A 25,473-nucleotide genomic window follows, 5' to 3' on the forward strand; every position below is an offset into this window, starting at 1 on the left:
GTGGGTGAAAATAGTAACTGACTTAAATTTTCTAGCCATGCCTCACAATAAAGCTGTTTGAGAGTCATCCACTCTTTCTTGCTTTCAGATGGATGACTACAGCCCTACTGGAGTTGAGCTTTAAGCAGGCTACAACCTCCCTTCTTCCCCACCCCTCCATCCCTACCTACCAAACACTAGCATGCTAACCATGCTGCACCTTGGCTGAGCTATTCCTATATTGCTACTTGTGGCTAGCTTACCCTTTTCTTGTTAGTTATATTGGATGCTGTTTTGTTAGATACTTGCACTTTGGTGAGTCTTTTGAATTGGTGGTTGGAACTTTCCTTCACCCTATCCCTCCACTGTGGTTCAATTACATGCAATTCTTGAAGAACCAATAAGAGAAAATGTAGGAGTATTTTGCTGTGGATCTCTACATTCAGTTTGTAATTGTGCATTGCAGCTCTTCCAACGGCAAAATGCACTGACAGTACAACAGCTGACTGCAGCCCAACAGCAGCAGTATGCACTGGCGGCAGCCCAGCAGCCACATATAGGTAAGGAGCAAGAATAAGCTATTTAGTCAGGTAAAGCAAAATGAAAGGTGAATACTTTCCCTTAGCGAAGCCAAGTCTGAAAAAAGAAATTTATTTTGATTATATGTCTAGCTAATTCTGACAGTTTACACACTTGGGTATATGCCTGTTAGTCTGTGTTTAATGTTCTGAAAAAATCAATTTGCTCAAGTGCAGTAGAATGTCTTTCATTCTGCTTTGTTTAGAAGCTTATTATTTTCATTGACATGTTTTTGGAAGATTAAAAGTAGTGTTTATTGACTGACCAAATGATCTGTTAGGAAAAGCTAGAAAAAGCAGTAGCCAGGATTGGTATTAATCTGCTTGTGTATATGCACTGTAAAACTGCAGTTAAATAATGCATCACCCTTTTAGTACACTTAACAGGCCAAAAATTTCATAATAGTAATTGCTACCTTTGACTTACACACTTAATAGTTATATACATAAGCCAAGCATAATATAGTTTCAGTAGTTTGGCCAAGTCATCATGATTTAAATTTAAGTATTGCAATGTTTGTAGAAAGTAAACAAAATGGTTATTTTGCTCACAGCTTACACTAACAATTTTGTTATTGGAAGTACAATTTCAAAATTTGCGGATGACTCCAAATCAGGAGATATAGTTAATACAGAGGAAGAATGTGGCAACAAACAAGACATGAATAAACTTGCAGAATGGGCATGTAATTGGCAACAGAGATAAAAACAAAAAAACTGCGGATGCTGGAAATCCAAAACAAAAACTGTTTTTGTTATGTAATTGGCAAGCTCATTTCAATGTAGTTAAGAGTGAGGTGGTGCATTTGGGGAGGAAGAATGAGACTATGTACTGCTTGGATAATAAGAGTCTGAGGTGGAAGAGCAAAGGGATGTAGGGTATGGATACACAAAGTGCTAAAAATATGGACACAGATTGATAAGGTCACTTTAAAAAAAAAAGTACTGATAATCATTTCTAAGTAAATAGAATTAAAAGGCAGAAGTTATAGTTAACTTGTACAAAACCTTGGTTAGACAGCGCATGGAATACTGTGCACGTGATATGGGGCACGGATGAAGGTGCAGAAAAGATTCACCAGGAGGGGCCCAGAACTAAGAGGTTACGACCAGCAGGAAAGATTAAACAGGATCAAGCTCTCTTCTTCTAGAAAAGAGGCCAAGAGGTTGCCTGATAGAGAAGATGATAATCTTGGTCATGCCAGAAACCTGGCTGATGGGTAAAGACCCCTTTCTGGCTGTACCCACCACCACCTGCCTTCCCAAACTGGTGCAATTAGGGTTTGATTTTTATCACCACATTACCCTTTGGTCTTCCCCGCTACTCTTCTGGCACCTTCTTCTTTGAACATCTCTCGTTCCACCCCTCTCTCCTTTCATTTAAAATACTTATTCTCTACCGCCCAGCAAGTACCACGATAACCAAGATAGCTTCACTGCTTCCAGCCCTCAGCCTCTGGGCAGAGCAATTTCTCACTAATTTCAACTTCCATCTCAACTCATTGTGCTCTCTCCTCTATGCTCATTGCTGTTCTAGTCTCTCCCTTCATGTAAAACTATATTTACAGCCACCCATTTGCCATATCAAGTGGCCTTGTTACTTCCATTATATCTGTCATAGATAAGGTCGTCTCTAATCACTTCCTTGTATCATTCTCCATCTACATACCTCTTCCCCTCAACCCTACTTCCACTGTGCTATCCCTTGGAAAATACTTCACCCTAACTCATTCTCAACTGCATTTTCAATTAATAACTATTTATTTTGTTTACTACTTCTGCAGCTACCAATCTGTTCACCCTTATCATTACCCTCACATTCACCTTTGCACTTATCCTCATCATAACCAATACTATCTTTCCTACTCTGGTTGTTCACCCGATACTGCCCTCTTCTCTGCTTAAGTCCAAGGGACTTGGTCTTGAACATTAATGGTCATTTAGCCGTTCATCACCTGATCTGGCTGGATCACAAAGCTCTATCTGGTCCTACTCTCCCCTGCCAAAACTGCTCACTATTCCAAGATTATTCTGGAATGCAAAGATACTCCCAGGCTTCCCTCCTCCCATGGAATACCCCTTCTTAAACTCCTCTGCCCCGTAGCCACCACCCTCATATCCAGCATCTAAGCATCTCATTTTGTCATCAATATTGAAAGCATCCGTTCAGCAGCCTCTCCACTTCTATCCCTTACCCTCATCCACTCGGCCAACATTCCTCTGGTCCCCTGCCTTATCCCTGAACTTGCATCTTTCTAGTTTCTCTCGTGCCCTCTTAAGCTCATCTTGTCCATGGGATCCACCTCCAGTTCCCTTGACTTATTCCCGCTTGAGGTGAGTAACAAAATTGCATTCAAGTGGAAGCTAGGTAGGCACATGAGAAAGGAATAGAAAGATATGCTGATAGGATTATATGAAGAGCAGAAGGAGGCTCATGTGGAGCATAAATGTTGGCATTGGCCATTTAGGCTCAATGGCCTCTTGCTGTGATATAGACTTGTCACGACATTCTTGAAGATCAGAGAAAAAAATAAACAATTTGTGAATTATGAAGTCTAGTATAGCTGACTGTCTTGGTGTAAAATCTCCAATGCTGTTTGTTTGCTTGCTTTGAAATAAAATCTATTAGTCGTCGCAGCAAGACAGTTGTTATTATGTCAGCATTATTAACCCCACATGGCTCGAATAATCATTTGACAATCAAAGAGCTGTGTAATAGCCTACCTTATTTGTTCAACCTCCCCGCAAAAAGAATGATATTTTTTGCGACAGGGCTGAGATAGTTAGATGGGGGTGAGGTGGAATGGCTATTGGCCGTTGTTCTTTCAAGATAGTTTTGCCTGAAGGTTTACATGGTCCATTGTGGAGGCCCTGCTGTAGACTAATCCTCCCTTGTACTCTTCCCCATCTCCATAATCTCATTAGCAACATTTCTGTTCCATCCCACACAAAAAGTTGTAATTGGGTTTTTTTTGTAGTAACCATTTTTGTCTTCTCAGACAGCCCACAGACTCAAACAAAATGCTATTGAATTTTATTTGAACTGCTTTGCATTTAATCATTTTTGCCTGTAAAGTTCTTTATATTTTCACCAACCCAATATTGAGCCACCTGATGCCAACCCTAATTAGTTCAGTAAACACCCAGCTTCTTAAATAAGTGTCAATTGTGCTTTCATGCTGCCGACTCCCATGCGAACTAACTTTGCTGTCTTCTATCTTGCGTGGCCACTCAAAATGCAGACGAGTTTGGTGAGAGCACCTGATCTTTTGGAAGGAGATCCCAGCCTCCAGAATATGGAGTCTCAAATTGTCAAAGATATTGTGAGCTCTGGTTCTATATTAAGATAGTCAATCACTTTCAGTCAAAGCACAGAGGAAACTGATCTGCTATTATAGGCAAGACCACTCTCTCAAAAAAAAAATGCCCCAGTGGAGCCACACTCTCGTGTTCTTGTTGGCCATATAACCTATTAAACAGCAGAATCTTGAGACCAGATAATCTGCTTTGGGCTCATTCATTAGTCATCCCTGACTTCAGCTGTGGTCTGAATCTGCCGGTAGCTGAAGCTATCTCCTGACTTATGACCATGGTTTTCTCATGGGCATTTGGATGGCTTTGTTTCCATCAACATAGATCCAAATCTCTTGTCCCTGTGCACCACAGCCAACATCTTGTTTCAGGTGGAGTTTGAACTTTTAAAGGACAATATCAGTCGGAGATAATCCAACCTTGTATTATTTGTTCGTAAAATTTTGAGTGGTCATTAGTTTTACATGTTGTAGGTTACATGGATTTCCATATGGCAGAACCATACATGTTGCCTCAAAATGAAGACGCACCTGGAATATCTGTGGTAACTTGTTGTAGCTGCTAAATTGTTAGGTAGTTCTTTAATCTTGGCCCCAGCTTATTATACAAGTATCATCCTGAAATTGATTATGGAAACAGTATAGGTGAGGTAGGAAATGTGATTTCATTTCACAGCAATTAAAATTGTAAATTAAAGATCATGTTATCGTAATTTCTCACTGTCCTACCAACAGATATTATTATCAGTGCACTTTTTAATTACTTTAATTTCAGCATAGTACCTGCAGTGTAGGAATATTACATATCATTTCTACATGTTTATAAACAGCTAATGGCAGAAAGTTAATTGCATTATTGAAACTAGAACAGTTATGTTTTTTCACTCATCATTCATTTAATTGTATGAAAAGAGTTGCTTTGAGCATTTCTTCTCCCTCTCCACTCCACTCTGCCACCTGTTGATTTCCAAATTATTTTCTGTTAATTGAGTTTCCTATTTTTCTTAGCTGTACAGAAATGTAATTATCACTGTGAACTGGTTGTCCTGAGATGTGTGAATGTTTCTTCAGTAGACCTTTCCCCTCCATTTCCTTTCTTCCTTGCTAATACCTGCTATGCTTGCTGTCTGTCTTGTTGACCATACTAAAATTTGGTACCTGGCCAATAGAACATAGTGCTGTGCCATTTTTAACCAGACACAACATGTTACATAAATTAGCAAAATGAAAAACATTGAATATAATGCTTTGCAAAACTGCTTAGCTTTTTTGGAGGGAGGTGGTAAGATGAAGGGAAAAATGAGGAAGTATTGCTCATGAATGCAATTTGTGGATAATTTCAGCAGAATGAATCATTAACGCTTTTTGTCTTGAACAGCAGGTGTGTTTTCTGCAGGCCTTGCTCCAGCTGCCTTTATGCCAAACCCATACATTATCAGTACAGCTCCACCAGGCACAGATCCATATACTGCAGCAGGACTGGCTGCAGCAGCTACTTTAGCAGGTGATCAACCAGATGCCATAACAGTATTAAAAGACTAAAAAACTGTATAGGCCTATTGGATAAGGGCAGCACTTGGTTTGATATTAAAGCACAGAGCTCAAGGTATCGAATTCAATTCGTTATCTCTGTTCAGTTAACTGTTCTGAGGCGTGATGGTTGTAAAAGAGCTAGAATTGACCTCAGTGGCCTGGGCTAAGGTGAAGAAAAATGATTAAGGTTATTTGTCATTTCCACTCATTGTTCAGCGAAGAAGGGAGCAAGTGGAGAGAAGCTGAAGCCTGCCTAGCACAGGGAGGGAGTGGATAGGTAATGTCCTACTTTGGAAGCAGCAATGAAGTGTTGGTGTGGTAGGCAGTAGCATCCCCCACACGCTCTTAAGAATATAGGTAGGGCTGCAAAACTAGTAATATTAGTATTGATGGCACCTCCAGATCCTCTTCTCTGTTATAAAGTAATTATTAAACAAAAAAGAAATACTGCTCCAATTTATATAATACTATTTGGGCTTCACTTAATGTTCATATAGGACTAGGAGTGCTCTTTTTCATGCCTCCAGACCCATACCCACTTAGCTTCTAGATGAGGTTGGTTGTTCACATTTAGGATCTCGAGTTGGCTCCCTTTTGTATGCTTACGGCAAATCAGTATTTTCTCCATGAGCTGGCAACATGTTCCAGAGATTGACAGACCTGCAGCCTTTTCCACAAGGAAAGTACTATCTAACATCTAAGCTAATTTCCTGCTTAAAGAGCTTTCACTCTTGCCCCTGTTCACCAATCTTTCTAGTTTGAATAGCCTACCCACGTGGACTCAGTTTAATTTTTATGTATAAAGGCCTCAATTAAATCTCCTTGAAGCCTCTTTTTCTCCAGATTGGTTAAAAAAATTCCAGTGCTTTCCACCAACTGAGTGACTTTGTGTTAGGCATTAATCTGATTATCCTCTTAACCTTTTCCAAGACCTCTATAACACTCACCACTTGATGGGACCAAAACTTAACGTAGTATTCTAGATAAGGTCTGACCAAGGCTTTGCCCAGAAACAGAATAATACTTACTTTGAATTTAACTGTCCTGTCAATAAATTATAACATTCTATTTGCCTTTCTAATAGCCTCACTGCATTGGTCATGGTTGTTCAGTGACTCATACTATAAGATCCAGGTCCTTCTCCCATTCTGCAGCCTTCATCAAGCAAACTTATATAGTTTGTAAATGCTTGGCATTGCCCCCACCCAAAAAAAAAAGAGCTTGCATTTATTCAGCATTTTTCACAAACACAGGGTGCCTCAAAGCATTTCAGAGTGCATTATATATTTTTGAAGTGTGGTTACTGTTGTAATGTAGCAAAACCTGACAACTAATTTGTGCACATCAAGGTGTCTCACACAATGGGATAAGTGACCAGTTAAGCTGTTGGTGTTGGTAATGGGATGCATATTGGTCAGGATAGTGGAAGTACTTACCCATTCTTTTTTGAATGGTGCCATGTGATCTTTTACATCCCCTTGAGAGAGTAGGCTGGATCTTGAGAAGACACCTTCAGCACTGCAACACTCCCTCAGTATTACACTGGAGTGTCAGCATGATTATGTGCTCAAGTCTCTGGATTAGAACTTTGATCCATAACCTGACTTTAAGATGAGACATAGGTATAAGATACATCCATCTGTATTAAAATACATCTACCAGATCGAGACCTATTGCCCTATCTTATCTCGCCTACCTGCAATCTATTTTTCTCTATTAAGGCCCATAGACTCATAGCTTTTGAAACCTTGTTTTGTTGCTTTTCAGTGTAGGAAAGGAAATTGCACTCAACAATTCAAAAGATAACATTACTGACCAATTTGTGACTGTGAGTTAAGTAATAAAGGGAAATATAAGGAAAAGCAATGCACTTGGGTGAATAGTGGCAGCAGCAAGGTGGTGCTTATGTGGTAGCAACCGGCAGTTCAGATAAACAGCTGAGACAAATGTTGAAAGGAGGAGACTGGTTGCCGTAAGAACATACTGTGAGTTTGGGAGATTGATGGTGCAGCAGGCTACTTGGAGAACCAGTGGCTTGGAGGGAGGGGGAAGGGAGGCTGTTGAAGTGAATGGTGTAGAGTGGTTGCCATACCAGGAACAGGAAATTCTCTTCCAGACCCTGGTTTGGTGAGTACAGGGGATAAATAACGTAAATAAAAGCAAAAAAAAAAGCAAAAAACTGTAGATGCTGGAAATCGAAAACAAAAACAAAAATACCTGGAAAAACTCAGCAGGTCTGGCAGCATCTGTGAAAGGGAGCACAGTTAATGTTTCGAGTCTGCACGACTCTTCAACAGAATTAAGGAAAAGTAGAAAAGGGGTGAAATATAAGCTGGTTTAAGGGGGGGTTTGGGACAAGAGAACTGGATAGAGGGCCAGTGATAGGTGGAGACAACCAAAAGATGTCACAGACAAAAGGACAAAGAGGTGTTGAAGGTGGTGATATTATCTAAAGGAATGTGCTAATTAAGGGCAGAAAGCAGGACAAGCAAGGTACAGATAGCCCTAGTGGGGGTGGGTTGGGGTGAAGGAATCAAAAAAAGGCTAAAAGGTAGAGATAAAACAATGGATGGAAATACATTTAAAAATAATGGAAATAGGTGGGAAAAGAAAAATCTATATAAATTATTGGAAAAAAAACAAAAAGGAGGGGGAAAAATCAGACAGGGGGTCGGGATGGAGGAGAGAGTTCATGATCTAAAATTGTTGAACTCAATTTTCAGTCCGAAAGGCTGTAAAATGCCTAGTCAGAAGATGAGGTGCTGTTCCTCCAGTTTGCGTTGAGCTTCACTGGAACAATGCAGCAAAAGGACGGACATGTGGGCATGAGAGCAGGGTGGAGTGTTGAAATGGCAAGCGACAGGGAGGTCTGGGTAATGCTTGCGGACAGAACGAAAGTGTTCTGCGAAGCGGTCACCCAGTCTGCATTTGGTCTCCAATGTAGAGGAAACCGCATTGGGAGCAACGAGTGCAGTAGACTAAGTTAAGGGAAGTACAGGTGAAATTCTGCTCCACTTGAAATGAGTGTTTGGGCCCTTGGACGGTGAGGAGAGGGGAAGTAAAGGGGCAGGTGTTGCATCTTCTGTGGTTGCATGGAAAGGTGCCGTGGGAGGGGGTTGAGGTGTAGGGGGTGATGGAGTAGTGCACCAGAGTGTCACGGAAGGAACGATCCCTACGGAATGCCGCTGGGAGGGTGAAGGGAAGATGTGTTGGTGGTGGCATCATGCTGGAGTTGGCGGAAATGGCGGAGGATGATCCTTTGAATGCGGAGGCTGGTGGGGTGATAAGTGAGGACAAGGGGGACCCTATCATGTTTCTGGGAGGGAGAAGAAGGTGTAAGGGCGGATGCGTGGGAGATGGGCCGGACACGGTTGAGGGCCCTGTCAACGACCGTGGGTGGAAAACCTCGGTTAAGGAAGAAGGAGGCCACGTCAGAGGAACTGTTTTTGAAAGTGGCATCTTCAGAACAGATGCGACAGAGGCGAAGGAACTGAGAGAATGGGATGGAGTCCTTACAGGAAGCGGGGTGTGAGGAGCTGTAGTCGAGGTAGCTGTGGGAGTTGGTAGGCTTGTAATTTATATTGGTGGACAGTCTACCACTAGAAATTGAGACAGAGAGGTCAAGGAAAGGAAGGGAATTGTCAGAGATAGACCATGTGAAAATGATGGAGGGGTGGAAATTGGAAGTAAAATTAATAAAAATTTTCCAGGTCCAAATGTCCCCTGTATTTCAAAATCGTATGAGGACAGCCCTGGGATATGTGAAATGGTAAATGGAGCTGCGTGACTAACGCCACATTGGTATTTAGTGGTCAGAGATAACAACTACATTATAAATGTTGACATATGATTTTTACAGCTAAATTTTAAATGTTGACAAGAAAGACCAAAAATTATGATGGCTGGACATGATTGCTATATGCAAGACTTTTAATAATATAGCTATGTACTTAAATACTTGAGTTGCAAATATTGCTGTGCTGTCAGTGCATTGAAATCAGTGGTAACAGTAATACCTGCTGTTCTTGTTCCCTCCAGAGATGGCATTGTAATTTCTTCACTTGCCACATCATAACACAACTAAGGGACACCCAATTCCTCATATAACTGAATAAGGCCGCAAATGATTTGTGTGTGTATGATGGGCATATACAGATATGTATGAGATAAATTTTGAACCAGGTTGTCAACGTTTAATATAGGAAAACCGATATTAACGTTTTGTATTTAGAAAACCTTATGTCAACATTTGGTTTTCATGCTGTAATTGCAGGCTTTTGGCCACTGTGGGGCTGTTGCAGTCTCCCTGTCCTGTGTTTCACATCCTCATTGAACAATGTAAAAAAAACCTCCCTAGCTGTGTTCTGTGCCCCATATAACTTGGGAATAGAGACTGGAAATCAATTATAAGCAATTAAAGTATATAATTAACCTACTTAATACCACCTTTAATTTATTTGAATATGTGCCAGGGCCCCTTCTCCTTCTAGGTCAGCATATAACATGTTAAATTTGTATTTTCCCAGCTCGTCCTCTCGTACTCTTGGTTGTCCTTATGGTTCAGCCTCTTTTTCATTTTTGTTGAAGTGATCTCAAAAGTGCTTCACACAATTATTTTTTGAACCTTAATGACTTATGTAGGCATTCATGGTAACAGGTGCTTGAATCACATTGGAGCTAGATTCATTCCTGTTATGCAAATTCAGGCAGAGCTTGTTGGATAGTGATCAGGAGTGGGAACTCCAAATAATTTCTCTCCTTTCCTCAGAGGCACTGGAGTTTTGCTCTACCTGAGGTTTGCTCAGAGGTCAGATCTGTATGGTATGGTGACTTAGTGGACAAGCTCATCAAATTTAGTTAGGAGTCCTCCATTGGAATTTATAAACAATATAGTACTAGTCAAGCTGCTAGGCTTGATAGGGAACAGTGACCATTGTTGATTCACTGCTGTGTGTTTTTGTGCTAGGCCCTACAGTTGTCCCACCTCAGTATTATGGCGTTCCATGGAGTGTATATCCAGCCAATCTGTTCCAACAGCAAACAGCTGCACCAGCTGCAAACAATACTGCCAACCAGCAGACTGCAACACAGGCACAGCAAGGGCAACAACAAGTATGTGATTCTAATTGATATTTATTGGCTAGTTCATCCTTCTGTTAACATAATGGCTTTAAAAAGACATGTATAAACATTTTATTGAATTCTTTGTACATCTTTTGTGGTCAGATTTATTAAGATTTTGGGTGACTTGCTCATTGCTGGTTTTGGTTGTTGGTTATGCTTATAGCGGAGTAGCACCTTGCCTTTAGAACAAGTCCTGCTCCAATATTTGTATATGCTCAAGATGTGAAACAGTTTATCTGTAAGTTTGATTAGCTGATGTGAATGTGGTAAAACTTCTATTTATTACCTACTCTTAGGTGCTGCGTGGTGGAAATCAACGTCCACTCACTCCAAGTCAGAGTCAGCAAAGTCAACAAGCTGACTCACTGGCAGCAGCTGCTGCTGCCAATCCAGCTCTAGCCTTTAGCCAAGGTCTCGCTACAGGAATGCCAGGTATATAAGTTGATTTTGTTTACTATTTGACAGCCCAGTCATTTGATACATTACATTACTTTTCTCCCTCCCCTCCAAGATACAGTAGCCATGTAATTTCCTGGACCCTGAGAGATCAACACTAATTCACCCAAGTAGTCTTTCCTCATATTAGTGTTGGTAAGCTAATTGGTTGTGGAGGGCATTGCAACCATCCTCCCATGAAATTCGCATCCTCCACTTTTTTAGCAGTTGGCAGTAGGAATTTGGCTCCAAATGCACTAACTAGCTCAGAGTTCTTGCAGCCTCATTGTGGCCCTGATGGAGATCGGCTAGTCTATCAAGGGAATTGGACTTTTCTGGTCTATCTGGCTCAGAATTGCGGTAGGTTTGCTATCATGACATGAGAATATTGGAAAGCAAACCCAGAAAAGATTTTCAATCCATCAAGCTTGTTCTTTCAGTGAATGAGTAATCCAGCCTTGTCATGGACTTTTGTCTAGTCTGCAGATGCAAAGTTCACCAAAGCTTCTCCCTGGCCCTCTTCCTAAAAATAATTAAAATAAAACTTCAGAATACCGATCTAACATATTATCATACATTGAATATCCTGGACCAATTTTTAATATTGATAAGTCACAATGACAGGAGCGTATAGTCAGAATAACACCAAAGATAAAGGAGTAAAAGAGAAGATGCAATTCTGAAAATGTTAATTAACTGATAAGAAACTTGAGTTAAAACATTTATGTTGTAGAAGGAGGGAAAGACTCGGAGGGGTAAGGAGGCCCATTTTTTAGGACCTGGGAAAAATTAGAATGGGAGATACTGTGATAAGCCATGAGTTCCACAGCTGACGTGGAGAGGAATAAAAGTTTTTAGGGTGACTTATTTGTAGTTTAGAAGGAAAATCAGAGCAAAGTTCAGAAGTGTAATGCTTCTACAAATTATATTTTTATGTTCCCAATAGCACAAAAATTATCACTTTTTTTTCCCCTTGAGGTCCATTCATTTGATACTTGTGCTATTTACTTCTACATGAATATTACCCGTTCCTCAGTAGTTTCAAAGCTTTTATTAAACAAATTCAGCTCTGGGAATCTCTTACAGATTCAAAGCCCTTTACTTTATAAAGTTTTGTGTTGACTGACCTCTGTGCTCATTTCATTGAATAGAACCATAGAGTGTTTACAGCACAGAAGGAGGCCATTCAACTCGTCTAGTCCATTCTTAATCCCTGCAAGAGCAATTTGGTTAGTTCCACTCCCCCACCCTTAGCCCTGCAGATTTTTCTCATCAGACGCTTATTCATCTCCATTTTGAAAGCCACAATTGAATCTGCCATAACCTTCTCAGGCAGTGCATTCTAAATTCTAAGCACTCGCTGTTTTAAAAAACAGGGTTCCTTATGCCACCTCTTTTTTTTTTTTGCCAATCACAAATCTGTGTCCTCTGGTTCTTGACCGTTCTGCCAATGGGGACAGTTTCTCTCTGTCTACTCTGTCTAGACTCCTCATGATTTTGAACACCACCTATTAAATCTCAGCTTCCCTAACCCATCCATGTGACTGAATTCTCTCATCCCTGGAACCATTTTTATAAATCTTTACCGCACCATCTCTAAAGCTTTCACGTCTTTCCTAAAGTGTGGTGTCCAGAATTGTACTCCATAACAGCACTCCAGTTGAGGTGTTTTGTGCTCAGAAAGCAGCCAAGATAATGTTCATGCTGCAAGGACAACATATTTCACTAGATAAGTTGGTTTGCTTGCAATTCTGATGTCAATGATAGCATAAATGCAAAGTAACTTGCTATTGGAGACAGCCATGTACTTACCCACCAGAAAACTGGATAGGGCTATGGGGAAAGGGCTAGGGAGTGGGACTAGCTGGCTGCTCTTGCCGAGAGCTGGTATGGCCATGATGAGCCAAATTACTTCCTTCTGTGCTATAACAATTTGTTGTTCTCATTGGAAAATCTCATTGAAGCTCTGGGGGATCACTGATGCTTGCTGCTTTGCAAGTTTCAAAAATCAGATGAGGATTGAGAAATTATCAGTAAATTGGCATCATTTAGTTTGTTTTTAATTTAGAAAAAGGCTGCTGGCTATATAAAGCTGGTCAGCTTAAAGATATTATTGAAGGTGACTGTATGGGAAGTTAATTTAATTCTTGCAGCAGTGTAGTCATGAACCCTGTAGGTGGACCCTAATTATTAACACTTTTGTATGTCATGTCTTTCATGAGAGCATACACAAATTGAAGTTAGGCAACAAAGCACTAGCTGTTTAAACCAAACCTAAATTATACTGTTGTGAAGTTTTGAACCTAATTTTAAGAGGAAATTGGACAGGCATTTGCTGGGAAACTCAGTTAACAACAAAAGATAAAGAGTTGTAGGTTTTCTGTTTTTGGACAATGGCATTTGTCCTTTCGGCAGAAATAACTTTTCACCTCTGTCACTGAAGGTGGGTAGAGGTCATGTTTTCACCTGTCTGTTAGTCTGTTTATCTGTAAACAATATATCTCAAAAACTAATGGACAGGTTTCAATGAAACTTGTATACAGGGTATGGATTAAGGAAGAACCAATTAGGTTTTGGTGAAAATGTGGATCTGGATCCTGGGATTTTTTTTTTTAAAAGATCCATTCACGTTAGGGCGAGCTGGCTTATTTTTAGAATGTTGTGGGTTCTTCTATTTAGAATGTTGTGGATTCGCTCAGCTGCTGTACTGGAATTTGTGGCAGCTGTCCAAAATGTGAGCTGAGTTTTCAGAGCAGGTTGTTGGATGTGGATTAGTCTGCAGCTGCCTCGAGTGAGGTGGAGATTTTTAATAAAAAGACAGCTTTTTTCAGCTTTGTAGTTACAGAGCATCAACCAGATAGGGAAGAGCCTCAAGGAAGAGCTACGTAATTGTAACAATGTAGAGGTATGTGCTCTACTGAGCACCCTCTTGAGCTATGCTCATTTTAGGGAAAGAGATGGTATATTTCTGCATAACAGGCAGATTTAACTTCCATTTACTTCTTGTGTTTAGGTTATCAAGTCTTAGCCCCGGCTGCCTACTATGACCAAACTGGTGCCTTAGTGGTGGGCCCTGGAGCAAGGACTGGATTAGGGACACCAGTTAGACTGGTAGCGTCAACTCCTGTTATCATCAGCTCTGCAGCTGCACAAGCTGGTAAGTCCTGATATGAACATTTGGTCCTAAGAATTCAATGTTTTGAAATAAAGCCTTCACATCCAACAGAATAATGCTGACACTCCACTGGAAGAAAATCACCTCTGAACACAATTCAGTAAAATCCCTCAACTCTATTCTGTATAAGATCTTGTTGTCCGCGCTCTGTGTTAATAGCGAGCATTTCCAGTAATGTCTCATAACAATGCATTGTTTGAGCTAATTTTGGTATTGGTTGCTGTAACTAGAAAGCATACTCTATCATTGCTAACAAATCCGTTTTACATTTGTGTTCATGCAGCAGGCTGGCACCACTTTTCATTGACCATTCAAATTCAACCAACCCAGGACATTTAAGTCGCCAAATGCTAGATCATACCTTAATTGGCATCCATAGCAGTTGCTCAGCAATTTTTCTAAATCTTGGTAGGCTTTTGTATTGAGATTCAGCTGAAAGTGACTTAGCCCATTGACAGCACTTCATGTCTTGTAAAGGAAGCTGTGGTGCCACTCAAGCCGCTTTTAGCAATATGCTCAGCCATTAATAGTGTGTCCTTAATCATACTTGTTGAAATGGCAGCCTTATATAGAACTTCAACCTATATCATACGATAACCTACAGCAACTCCAGTGTTGCCTGATAAAGAAGACTTGCATTTAAATAGTGACGCCCCAAAGTTCTTTACAACCAATGTGGTACTTTGAACTGTAGTCACTGTCATAGAAACTAGGAGCAGGAGTAGGCCATTCATTATGATCATGGCTGATCATCTAACTCAATAGCCTGCTCCTGCTTTCTCCCCATATCCTTTGATCCTTCGCCCCAAGAGCTATATCTAACTCCTTGAAAGCATACAATGTTTTGGCCTCAACTACTTTCTGTGGTAACGAATTCCACAGGCTCACCACTCTCTGGGTGAAGAAATTTCTCCTCATCTCAGTCCTAAATGGTCTACCCCATATCCTCAGACTGTGACCCCTGGTTCTGGACTCCCCCATCACCGGGAACATCCTACCTGCATCTATCCTGTCTAGTCCTGTTAGACTTTTATAGGTTTCTATGTGATCTCCCCTCATTCTTCTGAATTCCAGCGAATATAATCCTAACCGACTCGATCTCTCCTCATATGTCAGTTCTGCCATCCCAGGAATCAGTCGGGCAAACCTTCGCTGCACTCCCTCTATAGCAAGTACATCCTTCCTCAGATAAGGAGACCAAAACTGCACACAATATTGCAGGTGTGGTCTCACCAAGACCTTGTACAATTGCAGCAAGACATCCCTGTTCCTGTACTCAATCCTCTGGCTATCAAAGCCAACATACCATATGCCTTCTTTACCACCTGCTGCAACTGCATGCTTACCTTCAGCGACTGGTGTACAAGGACACCCAGGTCTCATTGCACATTCCCCTCTCAATTTATAGCCATTCAGATAATCTGCCTTCCTGTTTTTGCTACCAAAGTGGATGATCTCACATTTATCCACAGTATATTGCATCTGCCATGCATTTGCCCACTCACTCAGCTTGTCCAAATCACACTGAAGCATCTCTGCATCCTCCTCACAGCTCACCCTCCCACCCAACTTTGTGTCATCTGCAAATTTGGAGATATTACATTTTGTTCCCTCATCTAAATCATTAATATGTATTGTGAATAACTGAGGTACCAGCATCAATCCCTGGAGTACCCCACTAGTCACTGCCTGCCATTCAGAAAAGGACCCATTTATTCCTGTCGTAATACAAGAAGCGTGGCAACCAAGATATGCACAGCAAGCTACTGCAAATGCCAATGTGATAATGACTAGCTAATCTCTTTTTGTAATGTTGATTGATAGATAATTATTGGCTAAGGTACTGGGGAAACTTCCCTTGCTCCTCTTTGAAATAGTGCCATAGGACGTTTACGTCCACCTGAGAGAGCGCTTCTGACAATGCAGCACTGGAGTGTCAGCCTAGAATTTGGGCTGATGACCTGGACCTGAATCCACAGCCTTCTGACTTGAGCAAGAGTGCTAACAATTGAGCTGCAGCTGATATTATTAGTCAGTTAACATTTGCCTCAGACCAGTAATATTTCAAAGAACTATCTTCTCTGAGGAAAGATGCATTTGGAAGCGATTTCCATCACAATTGATATGCAGTCATACTGAAAACTCCACGGGCATCCTCTTGTGTCCAATTATAGACATGTCCCAATACTAGTTAAGGTGCCATAATTAACTTAGTTGTTATCTGGTAGAATAATTTCAGGTTTTCATTACTTCTCTTTTATGTGTATGCCGCAATAATTACCCGAGAGAGCTTGTTTCAAGCTATCATTGTGACTGCAAGACTTTTCACTATGCAGGATCTTTCAGTAAGCAGCAGATATTCCATTTATCAAACTAGTCTTATTGTTGCTGGGGTTGGGCAAAGATGAACCGAAGTTATATTTTCTTGTGCAGTCCAAAATATGGGAAGTGATTCTTTTGCCGAAGATTATTTTGGTTTTACTTGTCTCATGTGATGGAAGACCTCATTCCAGACTATTAAGCAGTGAGGGAATGTTGAGGGCTCATGTTGACTGATAAAAAGCGATATCTGAAAATGTGGGAGTTGAACTTGCAAAGAAAATGGAAGAGCAACTCTGTGGTAGATGATGTAACGTTTTCATTTAGTGCAACAATGGAAACATATAATAGCAGAAACTTCAAGAGCTCTGGTTTCTTATTGTTTGGACAATATCCAATTTTTGTCAGAATGCAAATTGCAGACTCAGCAAATCCAACCTAGTCTTCCTGATACACTGCACGAATCAAAGTAGCACACGTTTGAAGTAACCTGATTTAATAAGTATTTATGCTAATGTTAATTCATCTCTCATTTACTATGAGAGCTGAGATTGCAGGCCGGCTACACCGTCACTGGTGTGTGCTGCTTTAACTATTTACATCGATTATATATTCACGTTACTTGAAATTTAAAATACTGATTGAATGTTCTCCTACAAATTGAAGTATCAGTGATGGTCTGTGGCAGTGGTTTTCAGAGGACATACAAAATATACTATTTTATTGGTGTTAAATTATTGAATGCTGTGTAGAAATAGCATCTTAAGTGCAGTTTTGTATGTTGATGGTTAACCATGCTTTCCTCCTTTAGTATGGCGATACGAAGTTGCTAACCATCTTTGAGAAGTTCAGTTAATTTCAAAATATATGGATTCCTCGGCAGCAAGAATCAAGTCCCCTTATTTACTTAAAGATCATTGAATATTTGCTAATTTTAAAATTATTTAGCTCTAATGTGTTAAGGAGAATTTTAAACAAATGCCCTTTGTTTCTTCCTCATTGCCCACATACTGGCAGGAATAAGCCCAGGCTTACAATCAGGACTAATCCTTTGACAGCAGAGTGTTGGCCATGTTTGTTACTCTTATTATGTTTCAGCCATGTACAATTTAAATATGTTTTGTACATATTTGCCATGTTGCTAGCTGCAAGTTCCACATCCTACAACTGTATGCCAATTTTATTTTTTCATTAGTGCTTCTAGTTTTTCCAAACATAAAGGCTCTTTCAGTTTTGAACCCTGCTCTTTTGTTAACATAGATGGCCATTCTAATATAATGTGACTTCCTAACATGATTCTTAAAATTCTTCAAGAATAAGTGCAGTTCTTGAGGTAGACCTTTTGATGACCTACCTGTTAAATGAGTTTAGCACTGAGTGATTGTTAGATGTTAACAAATAGAGGACTTGAATGTAGCTGAAAAGAGAGACATGTTTGCCGAAGCTTTTCGTCTTGCACTCATCAGGACAAACGCAAGTCAGTTCTTGCAAAACCCAAAACAAAACAGCTACTGTTAGATGCGATTCTCTGATTGGGCAGCACTCGCTGAACAAGAGCGCTAAGCTACACTGACACCCAATCATAAGAGTAATCAGTCGAACTCGTAACATGGCTCATTTATGCTCACTAGAAGCGACATACTTTCATATGCAGGGACCTGTCCTTCGCAAATAAAAGGAATATGTTCATGCCTTGCAACTTTTTTTTGAATTACCCAGAAGCATGGGGAGCCCATAGTTACTTTCTCCATAGCAATGCCTCAGCCAATCAGAATAGACTTGCCAACCACTCATATCCTTTTTCTCCTGTGGTACAAATTGTTGTGATTGTTTGAAATTTGGCATTCTTGTGTTTGTCCTGATGAATGCAAGACAAAAAACTTCAGCAACATGTCTCTCAGCAAAATTGAAATTTAAGCAATGTGCCCTCTGAAATACAGATAAGTAATTCCATTTCAGGTAATATCTCTTTGCCTTTGGAGCTTTCCTTTAATATTAAGCTTGACTTGAAACTCAATTCCTTCCAATCGCCAAATTTTACTTTAGATTACGACACTACATAGCTAAAAACTTGCAGTTGACCAGAATAAAATCTCCTGATCTAGTAGTGTGTCAAAGGTCACCTAGCCTAGATAATAAACTGGTTATTATGGTCATCTTGGTTAATATCTTTATGGCCATAGCTTGGAGCAAACCTGCAGACATTATCCTTGGAATTGGTGATGAGTGGCATTTTTTGTAGGTATGTGTTCAAGGCAGGAACTTCGATCTCACTAAAAGACTTCTTGAAAGTGTTCCTTGGACTCAGATTTCATGCGTAAAATTAGCATGTACTATAGCATGGAATGCAAAATAACAGTCTGCTGCATCTAGAAATCAAGTATAAATTTTCCTACAGTTTAAAAATTGTTGCGATAAACCACACAGCTTTTTTCCACCTGTCCTTGTTTTTAAACGAGATAGGAGCAGGAGTAGACCATACAGCCCATCAAACCTGCTTCACCATTCAATATAATCACGGGCTTCAGTTCCACTTTCCCACCCACTGCCCATATCTCTTGTTATGTCAGTCTTAAATGTATTAAACAATGAAGCATCCACAACCCTTTGGGATAGAGCATTCCGAAGGCTCACAACTCTGAGTGAAATAATTTCTCTTCCTCTGAGTCATAGATGATCAGCCCCCTATCCTGAGACTGTGCTCCCATGTTTTAGATTCTGTGACCAGTGGAAATAATCTCTCAACATCTATCAATTCCATTCAGAATCTTGTATGTTTCAATGAGATCATCTCATTCTTCTAAACTCCAGAGAATATAGGCCCAATTTACTCAGCCTTTCATCTTGGGACATCCCCCTCATTCCAGGGGCCAATTTAGGAACTGCCTCCAGTGCAGGTGTATCCCTCCTTCAATATGAAGAACTAAACCATGCACAGTATTCCAGATGTGGTCTTACCAAAGCCCTGTACAATTATAGCAAGACTTCCTTATTCTTGTACTCCAGTCTTCTTGCAACAAATGCCAGCATGCCATTTGTCTTGTTAATTGCTTGCTGCACCTGGATGTTAACTTTATATCTTCCTTTTACAAGCACACCCAAGAATCTCCGAACATCAAAATTTACAAGTTTCACCTTTTTTTAAGTGTTCTGCTTTTCTATTCTTATGACTAAAATGAATACCTTGAGGCTTTCCCACATTTTATTCCATCTGCCATCTTGTTGCCCACTCGCTTAACTTGGCAATATCTCTTGGTAGCCTCTTTGTGTCCTCCCCACAGCTTACCTTCCCATCCAGTCTTGTATCATCAGCAAACTTAGATGCATTACTCTGTCTCTTTAGTTAAGTCGTTAATATAGATTATAAATATTTGAGACCGCTGCACTGATCCTTGCAGCACTCCACCAGTCACAGCCAGTGAACTTGAAAGTGCTCCGTTTATGCTCACTCTTTGCCTCCTGTTAGTAAACCAATCCTCTATCCATGCCAACATATTATCCCCAACTCCGTGATCCCTTATCTTGCCTATTAATCATTTGTGTGGCACCTTATTGAATATCTTTTGGAAATCCAGATAGACTACGTCTACTGGCTTCTCCTTATCTACCCTACTAGTTGCATTTTCAAAAAACTTTGTCAAACAGGATTTCTGATCTGATGGGAGCATTCCTGAATCTAATGAACCTTGGAAAAACATAGCTGGCCCATCCACTATCTCTGCAGCTAGGGTGTAGGCCATCAGGTCCTGGAGATTTGACAGATTTTAGTCCCTTAAAATTTTCCAATGCTACTTCTCTGCTGATATTAATTACCTTAATTTCCTCACTCGTAGCTTCTCGGTTACTTTTTTTTGTGGTATGCAATATGTGTCTTCTGTGAAGATGAACAAAATATTTACTCATGATAATTTTTCCTGTCTCTGCTTCTGAGGGGCCAATGTTTACTTCAGCTACTGTTTTCCTTTTTATGTACTTAAAACAGCTCTTACAATCTGTTTTTATATTTCTGGCTAGTTTACTCTCTCTCTTTCTATCAACTTTTTGGTGGCTGTTTGCTGGTTCCTAAAACACTCCCAATCCTCATTCTTGCTACTGTTCTTTGCAACATTAGAAGCCTCTTTGTTTAATTCAATTCAATCCTTAACTTCCTGAGTGAGCCATGGCTGGATCTCCCTTGCTGAAATTTCGGTTTTCACTGGAAAGTATTTTTGTTTAACATTTTGAATTGTTTCTTTAAATGTTCCCCACTGTTTATTTACCACCATACCTTTTAGCTGATTTAGGCGGAGGCGGTGGTGTAGTGGTATTGTTACTGGACGAGTAATCCAGAGACTCAGGGTAATGCTCCAGGAACAGAGCATGGTGGAATTTGAATTCCATCAATAAAAATCTGGAATTAAAAGTCTAATGATGACCATGAAACCCATTGTCGCTTGGCGTAAAAACCCATCTGGTTCACTAATGTTCTTTAGGGAATGAAATCTGCTGTCCTTACCTGGTCAGGGCTAAATGTAACTCCAGATCCACAGCAATGCGGTTGACTCTAAAATGCCCTCTGAAATGGCTTAGCAAGTCACTCAGTAACATAAAACCGCTAAAAAGTCTATAAGAAATGAAACCGGATGGCCCATTCGGTATTGACCTAGGCACTGGAAATGAAAACTCATTCCTGTCAACCCTGTAGAGTCCTCACTGACATCTGTGGGCTTATGCCAAAACTGGGAGAGCCGTCTCACAGACTAGTCAAGCAACAGTCTGACATAGTCATACTCACGGAATCATACTTTACAGATAATATCCTGATCATCATCGGCAGGGCAGACCCAACAGGGTTGGCGGCACAGTGGTATACAGTCGGGAGGGAGTTGCCCTGGGAATCCTTAACATTGAGTCCAGACCCCATGAAATCTCATGGCATCAGGTCAAATATGAGCAAGGAAACTTGCTGATTACTATGTATTCCCCCCGCAACTTCAGCTGATGAATCCGTACTGCTCCATGTTAAGCACCACTTGGGAGGAAGCACTGAGGGTGGCAAGGGTATGGAATGAATGTACTGTGGGTGGGGGCCCTCAGTGTCCATCACCAAGAGCGGCTTGTTGGTACCACTACAGACTGGGCTTGCCGAGTCCTATAGGACATAACTAGGAGACTGGGTCTGCAGCAGATGGTGAGGGAACCAACAAGAAGAAAAAACATACTTGACCTCGTCCTCACCAACCTGCCTGTTGCAGATGCAACTGTCCATGACAGAATCGGTAGGAGTGACCACCGCGTAGTTCTTGTGGAGACAAAGCCCTGTCTTCACATTGAGGATGCCCTTCATCATGTTGTGTGGCACTACCACCGTGCTAAATGGGATGGATTTCGAACAGATCTAGCAACTTAAGATTGGGCAGCCAGGAGTCGCTATGGGCCAGCAGCAGCAGCAGAATTGTACTCGAATACAATCTGTAACCTCATGGCCCCCTTTACTATTACCATCAAGCCAGGGGATCACCCTGGTTCAATGAAGAGTGCAGGAGGGCATGCCAGGAGCAGCACCAGGGAAACCTTAAAAATAGATATCAACCTGGTGAAGCTACCACACAGGACTGCTTGCGTGCCAAACAGCATAAGCAGGAAGCGATCCCACAATGAACATATCAGATCTAAACTTTACAATTGTACCACATCACTTGTGAATGGTGATGGATAATTTAACAACTCACTGGAGGAGGTAGTTCCACAAATATCCCAATCCTCAAAAGATGAGGCTGAAGCGATTGCAGCCAGAAGTGCCGAGTAAATGATCCATCTCGGCTTCCTCTGGAGGTCCTCAGCATCACAGATGCCAGTCTTCAGCCAATTCGAATCACTCCACATGATATCAAGAAACAGTTGAAGGCACTGGATACTGCAAAGACTATGGGCCCTGACAGTATTCCAGTAAAAGTGCTGAAGACTTATGCTCCAGAACTTGCCACGCCCCAGCCAAGCTGTTCCAGTACAGCTCCAACACTGGCATCTACCCAGCATTGTGAAAAATTGCCCAGGTATATCCGGTGCACAAAATGCAGGACAAATACAACCTGACTAGTGACCGCCCCATCGGCCTACTCTCGATTATCATTGAAGTGATGGAAGAGGTCATCACCAGTGCTATCAAGTGGCACTTGCTTAGCCAAAACCTGCTCCCTGATGCTCAGTTTGGGTTCGTCCAGGGTCACTCAGCTTCTGACCTCATTATAACCTTGGTTCAAACATGGACAAAAGAGCTGAACTCCAGAGGTGAGGAGAGTGACTGCCCTTGACATGAAGGCAACATTTGACCGAGTGTGGCATCAAGGAGCCCGAGCAAAACTGGAATTACTGGGATTCGGGAAAACTCTCCACTGGTTGGAATCATACCTAGCACAAAGTAAAGATGATTGTGTTGGAGGCCAATCACCTCAGTTCCAGGACATTACTGAAGGAGTTCCTCACGGTAGTGTCCAAGGCCCAACCATCTTCAGCTGCTTTATCAGTGACCTTTCTTCCATCATAAGGTCAGAAGCGTGGGTGTTCGCTGATGATTACAGTGTTCAGCACCATTCACGACTCCTCAGATACTGAAGCAGTCCATGTCCAAATTCAGCAAGACCTCGACAATATCTATGCTTTGACTGACAAGAGGCAAGTAACATTCACGCCACACAAGTGCCAGGCAATAACCATCTCCAACAAGAGAGAATCTAACCATCACCTCTTTACATTCGATGACATTACCATTGCTGAATCCCCCATTATCAACAGCCTCGGGGGGGTTACCATTGACCAGAAGCTGAAGTGGACTAGCCATATAAATGTGACTAAAAGAGCAGGTCAGAGGCTAGTAATCCTGCAGCAAGTAACTCACCACCTGACTCCCCAAAGCCTGTCCACCATCTACAAGACACAAGTCAGAATTGTGTTGGAATACTCTCCACTTGCCTAGATAAATGCAGCTGCACCAAAACTCAAACTTGACACCATCCATAGCAAAGCTCCTGCATGATTGGCACTCTATCCACAAACATTCACTCTCTCCACCACTGTGAATAGTGGCAGCAGTTTGTACCATCTACAAGATGCACTGTAGGAATTCACCAAAGCTCCTTAGAAAGCACCTTCCAACCCCACGACCGCTACCATGTAGAAGGACAAGGGCAGCAGACACATGGGAACACCACCACCTGGAACTTCCCCTCCAAGCCACTCACCATCCTGACTTGGAACTATACTGACATTCCTTCAGTGTCACTGGATCAAAATCCTGGAATGCCCTCCTTAACAACACTGTGGGTTTACTCACACCGCATGGACTACAGCGGTTCAAGAAGATAGCTTACCATCACCTTCTCAAAGGCAATTATGGATGGGTAATGAATGGTGGCCTAGCCAGTGACACTGCCATCCCCTGAATGAATAAAATAAAGTATCCAATTAACCTTAGGCAGTTCCCTCACATCTGTGTAATTGGCTTTATTTAAGGTTAAGTTTCTTTTAAGTGATTGGAGTATGCCACTTAATATTAAAATGGAATTCAGTGGTATTATGATCATTATTTCCCAGTGTATGTTCTACTATGACTTGTATTGAGACATACTCAATATAAGATAACTTTATCTCTAGTCAGTTCCACAACGTATTGCTCCAGGAAAGTCCTCCAAAAACAATCTACAGACGTGGGCATTTTTCCATAGGGACATTTTGCTCGATGCTAGTAAAATGTTATTTTTCCATGGAGTATTTGATCACCTTGAAGGATATTCTTGCCTTAGAGGGAAGGAATATCCACTAGACTGATTCCTCGGCTGAGGGGAATGCCCTGTGAGGGAAATGGAATAGACTAATCCTCTATTACTGAAAGTTTAGAAGACTGAAGATGATCTCGTTGAAATATATAAAATTCTGGATAGGGTGAATGCTGGTACATGATGGTTCGTTCCCCTGGCCAGAAAGTCTAGAATTTGGGGTCACAGTCTCAGAATGAAGGATTGCCAATTTAAAACTGAGATGAGGACCGTGAATCTTTAGAATTCTCTAACTCAGGAAAGTCATGGATGCTCCATTGGTGAGTATATTCAAGATAGAATTCAGTAGGTTTTTGGAATAATACAGGATATTGGAGCTGATGAAGCAGTTCAGGACATCTGCTCGGGGCTGGAGAGGAACTTGCAGTGGAAGGGGGAGGACCCAATCGTTGTGGTCCATGTTGGTACCAACGACACAGGCAGGACAAAGAAGCAGGTTCTGCATAGTCAGTATGAGGAATTTGACACCAAATTAAGAATCAGAACTCATGTTATAATCTCTGGATTATTATCTGAGCCACGTGCAAATTGGCATAGGACAAATCAGATTAGGGAGATGAAAATGTGGCTCAAATCCTGGTTTGGGAGAAGTGGGTTCTGGTTTGTAGGGCACTGGCACCAATACTGGGGAAAGTGGGATGTGTACTTTTGGGATGGTCTTCACCTGAACCATGCTGGGACCGGTTTCTTGCGAGCCGCCTATCTGGGGAAGTAGAGAGTGTTTAAAACTAAATAGTGGGGGGAAGGGTACAATTTTGGGAAAATGTGATAAATCAGAGTAGAGACAAGCCAAAAGAGAAAGAAAAGTATAACAGGAAATGAAAAACAGACCATGACAGGAAGCGATAGAGGGTACAAATCAGTAAATCAACAGATGAGACTAGAGGTTATAAAAAGAATAAAATGATAAAACTAAAGGCTCTGTGTCTGAATGCATGAAGCATTCTAAACAAAATAGATGAACTGAGAGTGCACATAGCAATAAATAAGTACGATTTGATAGTCGCTACAGAGACATGGCTGCAGGAGGACATGAATTGGGACCTGAATATTAAAGGGTATAGGACATTTAGGAAGGCAGGAAGCGAGGAAAAGGTGGAGGGGTGGCTCTGTTAGTTAATGATGGTTTTAGCACAATAGAGAGGGATGATCCAAGTTCAGGAAACCAGGATGTGGAAACAGTTTGGGTAGAGATGAGAAATGGT

The 25,473-nt window shown here is 41.2% G+C and overlaps 1 protein-coding gene across 16 annotated transcripts in view; it reads left to right on the plus strand.

Annotated features, from left to right (window-relative positions):
- LOC121277910 (pumilio homolog 2) overlaps positions 1-25,473 on the plus strand; it is a 126,505-nt gene that overhangs the window by 73,301 nt on the left and 27,731 nt on the right. For 11 of the 16 annotated variants that reach the window (XM_041187737.1, XM_041187739.1, XM_041187740.1 and 8 more), the window contains 5 exons: positions 446-539; positions 5,247-5,372; positions 10,368-10,513; positions 10,822-10,957; positions 13,974-14,117. In XM_041187737.1, coding sequence (XP_041043671.1) covers positions 446-539; positions 5,247-5,372; positions 10,368-10,513; positions 10,822-10,957; positions 13,974-14,117 — 646 coding nt within the window. The remainder of the gene's footprint in view (positions 1-445; positions 540-5,246; positions 5,373-10,367; positions 10,514-10,821; positions 10,958-13,973; positions 14,118-25,473) is intronic. The other 5 variants (XM_041187738.1, XM_041187743.1, XM_041187745.1 and 2 more) reach the window with 2 other exon arrangements.

Source organism: Carcharodon carcharias, chromosome 5 (assembly GCF_017639515.1).
Source record: "Carcharodon carcharias isolate sCarCar2 chromosome 5, sCarCar2.pri, whole genome shotgun sequence".
Lineage (NCBI taxonomy): Eukaryota > Metazoa > Chordata > Chondrichthyes > Lamniformes > Lamnidae > Carcharodon > Carcharodon carcharias.